General features: G+C 33.5%; 1 protein-coding gene across 1 annotated transcript in view; it reads right to left on the minus strand.

Moving 5' to 3' along the window:
* The window catches only part of LOC138713026 (gustatory receptor for sugar taste 64f-like), a 49,667-nt gene that overhangs the window by 29,001 nt on the left and 4,510 nt on the right, over window positions 1–16,156 (minus strand). The window contains exons 3-6 of the mRNA XM_069844708.1: window positions 15,530–15,684; window positions 11,117–11,282; window positions 5,263–5,352; window positions 3,238–3,346 (exon numbers count right to left, since the gene is read on the minus strand). Of these exons, the coding sequence (XP_069700809.1) occupies window positions 3,238–3,346; window positions 5,263–5,352; window positions 11,117–11,282; window positions 15,530–15,684 (520 nt within the window). The remainder of the gene's footprint in view (window positions 1–3,237; window positions 3,347–5,262; window positions 5,353–11,116; window positions 11,283–15,529; window positions 15,685–16,156) is intronic.

Below are 16,156 nucleotides of genomic sequence, written 5' to 3' on the forward strand. Positions count from 1 at the left end.
TTTTATTTGGTATTTACTTTCAAAAGAAGAAAATGTGAGGAGGACGTTCCTCCCTTCCCTCCCCCGAGGAACCGCCACTGATTGATTATGATTTTCAAATATTTTTCTGATTACTGTATAATTACTAGACATCAGTTTTTATGCTTAAAATGTCATTAAAGCAATGAAAATATTTACTTAAATACGCCATTAAATTAATAAAAGATGTTGTTTATTTAATATAAATTCAAATTAATACAGGAAATATTTCCCAGCTGGCATTTTGCAACTGGAATTAGTTGCCCTCTTCATGTTGATAGTTCTCCTCTTTGCTGATGCAGACAATGCAGATGGTAACAACTCAATATCCATTCTGTTTTTTTTTATGACCTCAAAAACTGGTTATTACCCAAAAGCAGGGTTTAAGCCACAATCGCATTTTGCTACTCGACGTCTAAAAATGCAATAAATTTTTGATTGTAAATGTGCAAATATGCGACAACCACATTGGACTTCAGAAACGAAGATGGTAGAGGAGAAACTGAAATCAGTGATGTGTATGAACTAAAGTAGGTGTCCCTGATATGGCCATGCTAAGGTTTGAGAATTTTTCTAGCCGCCATTTTGAAAAAAAAATGTAAACCACTTTTCTCTTACTCGTTCTCAGTCTAATGGACATTCTTAAAACAAATTCGTTTCCCCATAAAAATAGCTTTAATTGTCCAAAAAGTCCCAAATTCTACCTGGTGGTCATATCAGGAACATGTGCACATGATATGGCCACCCTTGTTCCATGTTCTACAAATCGTGATTGTTTTCAGTTTGATAGCGCAGTTGTGCTAAAATTAAATAATTTTGGTGTAAAATGAATAAACATGACACTTAGGCTAATAATCATTTTTATAATTCAAAAGTGTAGTCAAAACAGGTTTTTCCATCAAAAATTAAGTTGTTTTTCTTAAAATACAAAATTGTTGCGTAATCCCAGCTATAAGGCATGCAAATTTGTCAGGTGAAAAAATAAAAGTGAAATGAACTTGATATGGCCATGGTGCATTTAATATGGCCATATCAGGAGCAGGTAAGCTTTCACGAAAATCGTTTGATTATGAACAACTCGTAAAAGATACGCCATCAACGACAACACCAATCAACAGAACATTAAAAACTGAATGGAGTACTATGGTTTTCACGAACAAGTCTTTGAAAAACATCCATAAAACAAAGGAGACTTACCACAGAAAAATAAGAAGAGGTCACATGAAAACCGCAAAACAGGCAACTGACGCCATATTGCTCAACCTGACTGGATGGAAAACGATCAAGTGACATACCAGGAAGCCCTTTCCCTGGATTCTGCTGCAATTTAACGGATTTTTTGGTTAACTAACTCACAATAGCGGGGTGGCCATATCAGGAACATGGCCATAACAGGAGCACCCACCTTAATCTGAATTTGAATAAAATGCTAATGGCATGGGCAGTGTTCAAAAAGTTATTGAACAATAGATGTTCAGGAATGGATTTTAAAGAGTTGGTGCAATTCATATAAGTTAAGTGAACAATTTCTTCTAATTGATTTATATAATTCCATCGCATACTGTAAAATGTGAGCGAGGATTTAGTTGCATGAATCTTGTAAAAGTGTAATTAGAAACCGCCTTTCAGTAAAAAAGAGTTAATACTCTGCTAACAATAAAGAATTTTAATGTTCAGAGTGTCCATAAAATAACGTATTTTAAGTGATGTAAATTCAGCAGTAATTGATTCTAAATATACCTACCATAATGATTTACTTACATAAGTATATATAGAGTGTGGTAATAGATTGAAAGTAACAAAACTCCAAGAAACAAATTACATAACTTTTTGTTTCTCCAAACCTTATTAATTTTATTTTTCTGTACAATTATTTAGAATATTAAACAAGCTTTTCGCAATTTGCAGAAGTATAATTTTGTGTGAGATTGTGCGTATTTCCTTGTTTTCCGCACAAAACCAATACGCGGTAAGTGTGAAATACCACATTCAGTATTCCCAACGTAACACACATAACAATTTCCCTCTTCTTACCGCTTAAGCGCCATATTCATTTTACTGCTTTAGGCTTTTAACATAGGCCTACTATTTTTAGAGACGTTTAACATAGTAATAATTATAAATTGGAAACTTACCACTGCAATTTCACCTAAATTGCAATGTTAATTATTGTTTTTAAATATTTGCAAAAATTAAGTAAAGTCTACTATTCCACTAAAGTTATTGCATTCGTGATGCAAGTAACATTAAGGAAGCCGTGAAAAAATCAACAAGATTCCAGATGCCGATGTTATTACTGCAATATGTTATATAAATAATATTGTTAAAATATTAAAATGAAAAATAAATCATTACATAACCTTACCGTTTGTTTTAAGTTCGCATTTATAGACTGGGGGAAAAAAAAAGACATACGTATATCACGGCCTGCTGGAGTATAGTAAACACAGAAAACATTTTATAAGAACAATGTTGAAGAGAGATTTTTTGTTTTCCAAAATTGCCGTCATTGAACAGAAACCAAGATGGAGATTTAATTGAAACTAATTAGAAATTTCTCTTTCAGGTATGTAATAAACGATCTTCGCACAAAATAATGTACGATACACGAGCGGTATGTTTGTTTTCATGTTCTCGGAAATTAAAAAAGCTCAACTACGTTTCGCTTTTTCAATCTTTTCCTCGAACATGAAAACATCAACATACCGCTCTTGTAACGCATATTACTATTTCATTTGTGCATTTTTGCGACAATTATTTATTTTCTAGATTAAACCCTGCCCAAAAGGCAGTGTGTTAAAATATGTTCAGGAATGGATTTTGAAGTGATGGTGAAATTCATATAAGTTAACAAGTTAAGTGAACAATTTCTTCTAATTGATTTATACAATTCCATCGCATACTGTAAATTGTGAGCTAGGATTTAGTTGCATGAATCTTGTAAAAACTGGAATTAATATTAATCTTAAAAATATGCATGTTTAAGCTTGTATTCTTGTAATATGCCACAACAGCCGAATTATGCAGATATATGCATTATGAAACTTCACATACCGGTAAGGATTTACAAGAACATGAAACATACTGTACTTCGAGCATATCATATGTGAGAGCAAATAAAACATGACTAATAAACCAATGAGTCTCATTATTCTAAAGTTCATAACACAGGAGCTAACAGGAGGCTTTATATCCGTTGATACTCTAGGAAAGTGAATTAGTGACAGAATTTCTCAGTTGTGTTTCTTGACGTTGAAGATGTTTCGTCTTCTGTTAACTTGTTGAATTGAACCAATATAATCTCGTATGTAACAATAGTACCAGCAACCTGGTGTAAGTAAGAAGTCACAAAAATATCAAGGTTAAGACAAGGTAAATATATAAAGAAATATTTATAGCTGGCTTTTTTAATCCATTTTACAATCTACAGTCGAGCCGTTCTTATTTCCGGCGTGGCCACGCCTTCTCGACTTTTGGCGCGAAGAAGGTAGGCAATAGAGGTGTTGCTAAATCTCTGTCAAGCCAATAGTGAACGGATGCAGTTCTATTAGCTGGTTGTCGAACAATCAGTCGGTATTGTTGTTAGTGCTGTGTTATAGCTTAGTTTTCAGCATCACAATGCCGCGGAGGAGTCGGATTCTTAGCGTTAGAGATTATTTCGAAAATGAACGTAAAATAAGAGTAGTTTATTGCCTTTAATACAAGCGGTGCAATGAACAGCTGATGCGTGTGATGTGAACAAGTTCACGGTTTCTCAAATAACGACAGAGAAGTACGGACAATCCGGCAAAGAAGAAAATAAACTGAGAACTATGGCGGCGGCAGGTACTAACAATGATTGTAGCGATCTAGGCGTAGCACCTCTAAATTGAACAATGCCGTTAGGCAAGGTTCTTCGTGTAATTTTTTTTATGTAGCAATGACTTATCATGACAAAATTTTTAATACTAACATATTTTACTTAATTTACAGGTTGTGTGGTTTTAGTTATTCATTCACATAAAAAATATTTATTTATTATATTTTACAGCTTTCTCCCATTTTAGTAATTTCTAATGTTGTTTCTGTATTCACGAAAATCGTTACTTCAAATGGTCGGAAAAACCAATTATAGCACAACATGGTAAGCCTTCTGTGTCCTGGGATGCTAGGATCAACAATAACAATAATATATAATATTATGTATTCATATATTACTAATTATTTATCGTAGGAAATAATTTTTCGTTCGATGTTTAAGACTAGACATGTGCTAAAACTTCGTTAAGAGTACAAGGGTAGACTTGACAACGCAGTAACATCCACCGTGAGCGGGAAGCGGTATGTCGTCTGCATAACCTTGACGACAACCACTGCCAGTGAAGCAGCGTGTCAGCTGACCAGAAGCTGTTGTGTGATTTTCTGCCGGAAATAAGAACGGCTCGACTGTAAATTACATAATTTTTGCTGGTTGCTCTTGGTCAGAGTACAAAACTAACGCATAAATAGCATAATTTAAAATAATCAGAATTTTGAAAAAAAAAAAAAATTGAAAATTACATAACAGGATGGTTACAGCACATAGACAGAATGACAAGGGACAGACTTCCCTCGATATTAAAAAAAAACAAGGTTGACTTATGAAGAGACTCCATTTTGAAGCTTTCCCAGTGAGAGAGGAAGAGGTCAACAAGTGGCTTAACTCCACAATAGCTAAATAATGATGATAATGACGAACTTTCTACAGGATGAGAACGTAAGATTCCTGAAAAATAAAATGAGGGAGTCCAGAGCTTCAGGGCTTACTATAACGAAATTTAAAAAAATTCTACAAAAATCTGTAGGTAGAAGAAATGTCGGCAGGCCACGGATGAGATGGTCGGATCAGTTTTCTTGAAGACGGAACGAGCCACAAGGCTTATACCGTGATGAAGATAATGATGATGATCTACAAAAATCGATAATAATTGAAGGAAATGATTTTTAATGACCCGAAAAATAAAAAAAACTACTAAAAAGTAAATAAATCCAAAAATAAATGCAACATAAAAATTATTGCATATTTTGTTTTCTTATGAAATAAAACGAATTACTTTATGAAAGAGCAACGTTTTAAAGTTGAAAGAATAATGACATTTCATCAATATCAGCCAACTACTACTGCTGCTGCTGCTGCTGCTGCTGTTGCTGCTACTACTACTACTATTATTATTATTATTATTATTATTATTATTATTATTATTATTATTATTATTATTCACATACCGTAAGAAGAAGTGTGCGAGTTACTGAGAAGAAGTTAAAGCCAGTCAAGGCCACGTCATCTGTTGTTATCTGATGCAGAAGCCTGTACACCTACAAAGAAACAAACCTGTCACACCACATATACGTATATAGGCCTATTATTATCATGAACAAAATGATACATTTTACTTCCAGGATATATCAACATGAGAAGGTTTCAATATTAAGAAATAAATACAATACCTATCACCTATCAATATTATCTGTAAAATGAGAATGAGCAAAATAAATCTAAAAATAATTCATTTTATGAATGAAAATGCATTTTTTAAAGAAATAACATACTGGTAAGATGTATTGTTATTTTAGTGCGCAGGTCTATGTATGTATCTTCACTATCTTTTGTATCAGTACGTTGTAATACGAGTAGAAGAACAATAAATTATTTCGGAATATAAAGTATATACAGGATGATCCATTTCGGTATGGATAAATTAAAAACACCTTAAAATATTTATTACTGAACTTTATTTTTTTTAAACATTGTGCGTACAACACTGAAGAAAGAGGGGAGATTCCTCAGAGCTCAACATGACCCCCATTGCGCACCCTGCACAACTCATAACGGTGATGCAATTCAGCCCATGTCCATTGTAACATAAGAGGGGTGATTTGTTGAAAAGCTTGAGTAATTTTTACTCTCAGATCATCAATGTTCCTGAGTTTCTGTGAATAGGCAATGTCTTTAACAAAACCCTACACGAAGAAGTCAGGAGGGGTTAGATCTGGGGAGTTTGGGGACCGAGCCAAGAGTTAGCTGCTTCTCGTACTGGGTTTCGCCTGCGACCTCTTGCATTTTTTTAAATACAGAACCTGTTTCTGCAAATGCTCGATACACAACATTATAGAATCGTATTTAGGTACATTAAGCACACCATACTCACGTAGAAACTCTTTTAACACTCAAATTTAGCATACCAAAGAACACATTGTGCCCGCTGTTGATTTGTAATAGCCATTTTAATCATCTACGATTTTCATTTGTCCTTTCAGATTATGCATTGTTGATTGTCATATAGGCCTATGGAAACTCCCATCTTTTAATCATAAAATAACCAGCAAGAAATGATTCCTACTATTATAATAGCTTTATAATAATAAATTAATATTATCCATACCCAAACGCATCAGACTGTAATATGCTTTCACGTGTTAATTAACTAGGTTACCTTGTTGACTAGTTAATTAACACGTGAAAGCATATTATATACTTTATATTCCGAAGTGATATAGTGTTAAAGTTGTGCAATCAAGATGAATAAATTATTGATTGTATACTGTACATCGTAAGTCTGATTAGTGAACTGTGTTACTTAATCAGCGATGTGTGCAATGCAGGGGAAGGAAACTCGCTACACTATTCCATTATCTCTTGGCTCAGTTGCCTAATGAGTTATGCCAGAGCCTTCTTTAGTTACAAGCCGGAGCATGGGTAGGTTTGGCAACGCAGAGTGGAGGCAGGAGATTTTAAAGTGATATTGTGTTTGCTCATTGCTTCCGTTATACGTAACGCGTATTTTTTTAATATTACTTCATGCACAATGGTAAGATCAAGATTCAGAGTAGTGATGCAAATTATTAGGGGTTTGAAAATAGTGTTTTATTGCAATCAATTAGCTATACTTCAGAATACGGCGTAAGTAGGATACTTACATACGAGGGGGATCCAGGAAATAACGGCCGTTTTGTTGTAATTATTAAAAAATATATATATATTTATTTAAAAAAAAACAAAGTCTGTTACATAACTGAAGCTTCCTTTACTTCTCTACATAATCACCACCTACATTTAAACATTTGTCGTATCTGTTCACTAGCTTTAGAATTCCCGTGTTATACTCCTCTGCCGCCAGTTCATTAAGCCAGGTGTTCACTGTCTTCTTCAACTCTTCAACACTTCCAAAACGCGTACCACCCAGAAAGTCTTTCAGCTTAGTGAAAAGGTGAAAATCGCTAGGAGCAAGGTCTGGACTATAGGGCGGATGATCAAAGATTTCCCAACCGAATTGATCCAGCAATTCCCGAGTTGAAGCAGCAGTGTTCGGGCGGGCGTTGTCGTGAAGAAGCACAACTCCTCTCGAAAGCATTCCTCGCCTCTTGTTTTGGATGGCTCGCCGTAGTTTTCGTAAAGTCTCACAATAACGATTTGCATTGATCGTAGTGCCTTTTGGCATGAAATCCAGCAAAAGAACACCTTTGCGATCCCAAAAGACAGTAGCCATGACTTTTTGTGTTGAGAGAGTCTGTTTGAATTTTCTCGGTTTCTTGGGTGATGAGGGATGATGCCACTGACGTGATTGGCGCTTGGTCTCTGGGGTGTTGTGAGACACCCAGGTCTCATCACAGTCACAATTTGATCAAGAAAGGCGTCTCCATCTGTGTGATATCGCATCAAGAATGTCAATGCTGAGACCATTCTCTGAATTTTGTGTTGGTCACTCAGTTGCCTTGGAACCCATCGTGCACAGATTTTGTGGTAGCCAAGATGTTGCGACACAATTTCACCAAGCAAAGAACGAGAAATGTCAGGAAAGGCAATATGCAATTCGTCGAGTGATGTGCGCCTGTCTTGCAAGATTGTGTCGTTCACTTTAGTCTTCAGGTCTTCTGTGATGAGTGATGGGCGTCCGGGTCGAGTTTCATCGTGGACATTTGTTCGCCCATTGTTGAACATTTCGCACCATTTTCTCACATTTCTTTCATTCATTACAGTATCACCATACACTTCTTTCAATTGCCGGTAAATTTCTGCAGGTTTCAAATGTCGGGCATTCAAAAATCGAATCACACTCCTCACCTTCGGCGGGATTATCAATCACGTCGTTCATTTTGAAGTAACACAAAATGCACAATGGCGACTTGTTGCAACCAGTACTCACAACATTATGAGAACACATGTTAAGGAAGCCAGTTGACCTTCAAACAAGGAAGGGGAGTCAGCTGCGCGGCGGGTATGCGCGAACGGTCGTTATTTCCTGGATTCCCCTCATACAAAGGCTGCCACTTAAAATAATTACAAAAAAAAACATGTTTTTATTGATAGTACGAAAGTAAATAAATAAATAAAGATATTCCTTGCACCGAAAATACAATCAATAATGCAATAAAGACGTAAGTTCCTACGCAGTATTCTTAAGTTCCATTCAGTTCACAAATTTGTGGCTAGTAAATTGACAATGTTTTGCCGCTTAATGTTGTTTCACCCCTGACGTGAAAGGTGTAGGATATCATACGCATTTTAATTTCATGTGATTATGTCGTGTTTTTCTATAAATATTTCAGATGTCCAGGAAGCCAGTTTTAGTTTGAACCTGGCCAGTCACCATAACAATACTGTTATCCTAAATTATTTGTTATAAACTTTTTAAAATATAATTTTAAATAAATGTAACTACAAGAAACAAGCTAAGAATGTAAATTATGCAAATAGGCCTAAAATAAAATGTAAACAGAAGAAACTATTGACATACCTATTATAATAAAAGTATAAGGATGTAAATACAGTTAAGCCAAGTAAAAAAATCTATGAAAAATGAAAAAACATACTTTCAACATAATACGTAACAAAATGCAACATTATCTATTAAGTACATGTATGTGTCAATTAGTGTAAACTCAGTGAACTTTAAATTCTCTAAAAAAATACGAAGTGAAAAGAAACATGTTTATACATAATTTATTACAAAATAAATAATATTAATACACAAACCTTGAAAACCAACAAAGTGATTATATGCATCTACAAATTATAGGTAGTTCTAACGTATAGCAGGCATTCCGAATCTTCAACAAAACTGCAACATTTATGGGATCACAAAACAGCTGGTTACAATGAATTTGAAAACCAACGGCGTAACTTTATTGATATAGGAGGCGAGACCCAACAATTTAGCTAGAATTCTGATACACACAAACCACAAATAAGACTATAAAAATGTAGTTATACAATATTTAATATTTAGTAGAATAGTCAAATACTTTGTCATCAATAACCGTAAAAATTCCCAAAGACTGCAACCATTTTATTTTCATTTATTGTCTTGTTTTTATCACCAACACGCACTTAGTTTATAATACATCAACAATTAACGTTTGGTACGACCGCGAACATAATTCCATCGACACACACTTATATTGTAACATTAATTTACATTGAAAATCGGCATTAGCACAAACACGTGTTCTGTATGGTCGGCCTCCGGGTGACAGTTAATTACAGTGTTGCCGACGTATGGCTCCGGCTTGAAACTAAAGAAGGCTCTGGTTATGCCGTATTGCTGTCACTTGTTACAATCTGTCCGTGACTAGACAATATATAGATATTACAGTATATCTGTATCTCATGTGTGTTTAAAGAAAAGATGACGAGTCCCATGTATTGTACAATGTTTGTGGATGAATAAAGAGTGAATATAGGCCTAACTCTATGAAAAAAAATTTCCCCCTCGCTGTTATTTATACTCGCTTTAACATCTTTGGTCATATCGCGATCTATAACAATTGAGGTGTATAGTTCCAAAGGTCGACATCTGCAATTTTTATGAAAAATGAGTTACGATCATTTCTTATATCTTTGGATTGAAATGCATTGGAAAAACATATTTTCATCCTCCAAAACTCGATATTTCTAACATAAATAAGCTTTAAAATATTGAGTTCCTTCCAAAACTCGACTTATTTTGTTTAGGTATTGTTCCGAAACTCGACATATGAAGTTTATTCCAAAGTCCGACACCACTAGGTACGGACTTGTCTAGTTTATGACTGGAAAACGAATACACGAATGGGTTTCAAAATACCAAATGACTGATATTTCAAACTAAAATTCAGTAAAATAATCAAGATAAAGAGATAAAAAATGAAGTTGTGATAAGTGGTGAACAAAATTATAGAAGTATTGTAAATTTGTACAAAGGAATTTTGAAAAGGAGGAAAATGTGCTCTGCAATGGAGAAAACATCACATTTACGCATAAACACATGTATAATCGAAAAGGAAAAACTAGGTAATGTTAAAAAAATTACTTCAAAAAATTTTTAAGATAACTGAAGAGACATGGAAACCTGGAAGATTACAAGAATACCACAAGCCGTATTCATGATGAGGATGAAGAAAACACTATCTGTGAACCACAGTGAGAAAACGATTTGAGCATTTAAAATTTACACTTAAAGAAGATTCAGTACAACATTCTGATGATATACTTAAGTAAATGAATATTATTTATTATATTCCGTGGAGTAAATAAAATTAATAGCTGTTTAGTACAAAATGTTGATTATTTATGAAAAATAATGCTATTAGAATTTTCAAAATCCGACATAAATTGTATTGTTAGTTTCAAAACCCGACATATATTTTATTATTAGTTCGAAAATCCGACATTTGCAATAGTTAGTTCCAAACCACGACATGTCCAAATTTAATAATCTAATAACTGTTACAATAATGCATATTTTTAGTTTAAACATGTAATTTGATCCTTAGATTTACTATTAAAGGCAACTATAAAAACTTCCTACTTATCTCAACACTGGAAATACTATAAATAGTTTTTTTTTTTCCTTTTTCTCTAAACTACTTAGAAAGCAAATGTCGGGTTTTGGAACTATACACCTCAATTACAATTAACAAATCATGAAGCTAATGGAATACTAAAAAATAAATGCCTATCACTACATAATAATAATAATAATAATAATAATAATAATAATAATAATAATAATATATTATTATTATTATTATTATTATTATTATTATTATTATTACTATTAACTATTAAATGATAATGGCATGAGTTATTGCATATCATTACCTCTTTAGAATAAGATGTAGATGGCACTGAATAAAGGATGTTTTTAGGCTCACGGCTCTCACTGTTGATTCTGGCCGCACAGAGACACACTGCTATGGCTCGGAAAAGCAGGAAATACAGTGACACGTAGAAGTAAACCATCTGAATTGTATTTAGTGGTGGACTGCTATAAGAGAATAACAGATTGAATCACTACAGTCTAGATTAAATAGTTAATTTTTCAATCATTCTAATAATACAGGGTGATTCACGAAGATTTACCCTCACTTATGGAGCTTATTTCCGAAGACATTCTGAGCAAGAAATGTCATATAAACATTTGTCCTGATCTCAATATTTTCAAAGTTACATTAATTTGAAGTTGTTAGTAAAATACTTTTTTTTTCTTTAGTTTTAAGGTAAAAGAATATTACAAATAGAGAATGAACTATTCAGAAATGTCATATCTTTAATTGGCTAGTGTTCTGAAGCTAAAAATGTATTGTAAACTAGCCGTACCCGTGCGCTCCGCTGCACCCGATAGAAATAAATATAAAGTAATTACATAATTAAAATAGGACGTTTGATCCAGGGAACAACTTTTACAACAGCGCAAGATAATCTGCTTCGCTCATTACCCATTTTTTTTGCATTGCATTTATTGCATATATTTTATGTATTTTAACACGACTCAATTGAGCATAGTTAAAATTTTAATTATAAAATAATGGATTGCTAACCTAACGTACTATTACTGCATACTAAATCAATACACTCTCGTTGTTCGTTAATTCTCTGAGATTAAAATGAGTGTACATAAATATTATTTTAAGAAATACAGAAAACGAATGTACAAAATAGCCTATCAAATTTTCTGTGCATAAGAACCTATTTTAATCTTACCTGTCCTCGATTTACTCAGACGTTACTGTAATAACATTATAGCATTATGTCCATCTAGAGAAACTACACTTGCCAATGGTGAAATAATAATTAATTATACAAATCGGTTAATTTAGATTCGGATATTACTTCATACAATCACAGAAACATTCTCTGTAGGCTGTGTTTAATAGTTTTTGATTGTTTATATCCAAGGCCCCTGTTTCGATTGTTGTTGTCCAAGGCCCCTTATAGACGAAGTCATTTGTTCTTAATTCATTGCACCGTCTTAGATGGCATTATTTTAATTTCAAAACTCATTTATCTCATTAAATATCAGTCCTATCAAAATTTTGTGATGAATGAAACTTATCGGAAATCATTTTTAAAGAAACTTTTGTTATGTAACATTTTTCACAAAAATCAATAATAAACTAGATATTTCGATTTATTTAATTCAGGCCTCCTTATAACCCCCCTTTTAAATAAAGTATTTTGAATGCCATATAGCCTAAAATCTAAGTTACAACGAACTTAATTTATATTCCAATTTTCATATAAATCGGTTCAGCCATTATCGCGTGAAAAGGTAACAAACATACAGACAGACATACAAACAAATATTTCAAAAATGCGATTTTCGGTTTCAGGGTGGTTAATTATATATGTTAGGACCAATTATTTTTGGAAAATCGAAAATTACCAGAAAATTTCGGCTACAGATTTATTATTAGTATAGATTGCTTTGTACAGATTTTATTTTTCAATTTTTAACTAAAAATGACATCATCTTACGTACTTATCACAAAAATTGTTACAATTCATACGATTTTAGGAACTTGATTCTTTACAGTTTAATTATGCATACTAATGTACAGTGTTAAAGAATTTAAAAGAGTGGTGTGATTTGTAACAATTATCATCTAGGGCTAGAATTTTTATTAAATTGCATCTTTTTTCTAGTAAGTCAGAAACATTGCTGCTTTAGTATTTATATATTATGTGATAAACAGAGTGTTTTAAGACATATTTGTTAGGGCATTTTTTTATTTTTTACCTCTTACAACTCATAAGAGCAGTTTTTGTTTTATTCGGTCGTTTTTTGGGTATTTTCATTTAATTTTGGCCATAAATCCCCATTATTAATGTAAAATGTTATTTATTTACTTTGGTATTTTCTCTACATATTTTTTCAATTAATACCCATTATTTTGTTTATTATTTTAATCGTTTTTCTACACAAATATTGCCATTTTAACGTAGTGCACCCCCACATAATGGATCAGTCCAACCACCCCTTCAATATAGACTCATCTATACCTGCTAGTTCCGGATAAGAGTGGCTTTGTGGTGGGCTACATCAGGTAAAATAATTAATTAAAGTGTACTACTTAGAAAAATTATGTAAAATTAAATAAACTTGAAAGTTGGCACTAGAATGTAATTTAATTAATAGTCTAAATATTAATATTACTACTAAGCCAATTATGTAAAATCAATTTTAGGGCATTTTAAGGGCACTTTTTTAGATTTTTAGTTCATAAATGCATTGTTTTAGGACATTTTTTCATGATTTATAGGACATCAAAATCCTAGCCCTACTTATGATAAATGCATAAGAAAATGTAATTTTATAGTTAAAAATCGAAAAAAAAAATACAAAATTCTGTACGAAGCAACACTGGAATTCACAACACATTTTTAGCTTCAGAATATTAGCTCCTTAAAGAAATGATACTCCTGAATATTTCATTCTTTATCTGTAATATTCTTTTACCCTTAAAACTCAAGAATAATGGTATTTTACAAACAACTTCAAATTAGTGTAATTCTGAAAGTATTGAGATTAGGTCACATGTTTATATGACATTTTTTGCTCAGAATATCTTCGAAAATAAGCTCCGTAAGGGACGGTAAATCCTCGTGAATCGCCCTGTATAATAATTTACACAGGGGTGGACAAAATACTGACATCCAAGTAGTTTAAATACAAATACAAAGTACTTCCAGAAGATTCTTCAAAATACAATTGTATTTCAAATAATCAGAGCACATTAAATGAAAACTGGTTGGCAGGAGAGAATGATGCGAGTCCCGGCGTTATGCCTCTCGCTAGTACAATAGATTCAAATCAGTATTCAGTCCGTCTCTGTTGTGCGCCTTTGTGTTGTGATGTACAGTGCAGAACACATTTTTATATGCAAGACTTTTGTGAAATATAAGTGGAGAACGTGTTGTCGTAAATTCAGACATCGTTTCCCCGATGGTCCTGTGCCAAATAAGAAAACAATATACAGACTCGTAAAGAAATTTAACACTTAAAATTTAGGTAATCTTATTCGTAATGCCAAGGAATCGAACTTCTACCATACCCGGCACATAGCCCTGATCCTGTGCCTTCAGATTATCATCGGTTTCGATTCATGGCCCACTTCCTGAGTGGAATAAAATTCCAAAACTTGAATGCCATTGAAATGGGCATCACCGAATTCTTCTTATCAAAAAACCAGAAACTGGTACCGTTGTGGGATAAGTGGACCAAGACCATAGAATATAATGACCTTTACTTTGAGGATTACATTAGTTTCTTGTCACAACTAAAATTTTGCTCCAAACCGACATTACTTATGCTACAGTATCAGTAAAAATTTGTAGGTTGAAATTAAATAGAGGTATATTGGAAAATCAGGGGCGAATACTAGTCACGAAAATTAGAGGAAGATGGGAGGATATAATAATTCATAATTAATAAAAATAATCAGACCCACATAAATAATTTATTTTATAATTATGAAATCATTATGAGTCATGGATCATATTCGCTTATCAGATGTAGAAGTTCGATATGATATAATAAACATGGCCAACAAAACAGTTTATTTAGTTTTTTTCAACCCTGCTAACCAATGCACATTGTTGTATTGAGCTGCACTGAACGAGCGCACATATTCTCTATAATGTCTGTCTTCTCTTGAATAGTCCTTCGGGAAAATGGATTTAATAATAAGGTTTCAATGACACACAATTCCGAACTCATTGCAATACTTGAAATTAATGTTTAAGAATTAATAATACATGCAGCAGTTAACACATGCATTCCGCTCATACAATTATATTGCACTCGCAAATCACAGCACATTCCCGCTGTCAATACTGCTCTGTGTAACTTTAAATAGTCGTTGGTGTAGCTCTCGGACCAGAGCTTCAAACAACACATAACAGACGCATGTGCGCCTAGGACGGACTAAGGAGGAAGGCACTTGCGCGCGCATCATATTCTCGCTATTTCTACGTCTTTCCTGTAGCTCCGAGAAACGAGCAAGCGTTGTGATACTTGCGGTGAGCAACCTGCGGATGGTATTACGCCTATACAATAATCCAAAAATCAAAATAAATTTTAATGTAGTACGTAATCCCATTTTGAGAAATACACATTCTACGAAAATATTGGGCTTGCGCATGCCCTGAGAAATCGCCCCTGTTGGAAATGCAAGTATATGACTCAGGAATATATTTTTCCAAAGGTAAGTAAGAATATGTAAGTTAACTTACTTCATGCTGTAGAGCAACTGGAGGCAGATAAAATAAAGATTATTTCCAAAAGACAGTAACACTATCTTGGAGATCACACTGTCTACAGTTTTGGTCAGACATGACAATGTATTGTAGTCCTCCCTAATCTGGCACCAAAAGCCACGAGGTAGTGTCTGTAAATAGTAACACTGTTATTCATTCATTACCAAAAAATAAATCACAATAAAGTTCAGACTGTTTCTTCAACACATACAATAATTACGCTAATTTATGTAATGAATTAATTACTAAACATATAGCCAACAACATATTATGTAATGTTGTAGATTATATAGGAATAGACTACCGGTATGGCATAGTTGCGCCCCGCGGTCAATTGAGAGGCCTAGGCATGGCATAATTGCGCCCCGAAGAAATCAGGTAGCAGAAGGGACATGGCATAGTTGCGCCCCGAAGAAATCAGGTAGCAGAATGGACATAGCATAGTTGCGCCCCGAAGAAATCAGGTAGCAGAATGGACATGGCATAGTTGCGCCCCGATGGGTATAGTATATACGAAAGTGATTGTCATAATATAAATAAATTACTTAAAAATATTACAGTGATAACTGCATTGAAATCAGGTAGACCTAGCATGTGATCAAT

The sequence above is a fragment of the Periplaneta americana genome, chromosome 14 (genome assembly GCF_040183065.1).
Source record: "Periplaneta americana isolate PAMFEO1 chromosome 14, P.americana_PAMFEO1_priV1, whole genome shotgun sequence".
NCBI classification, from domain to species: Eukaryota; Metazoa; Arthropoda; class Insecta; order Blattodea; family Blattidae; genus Periplaneta; species Periplaneta americana.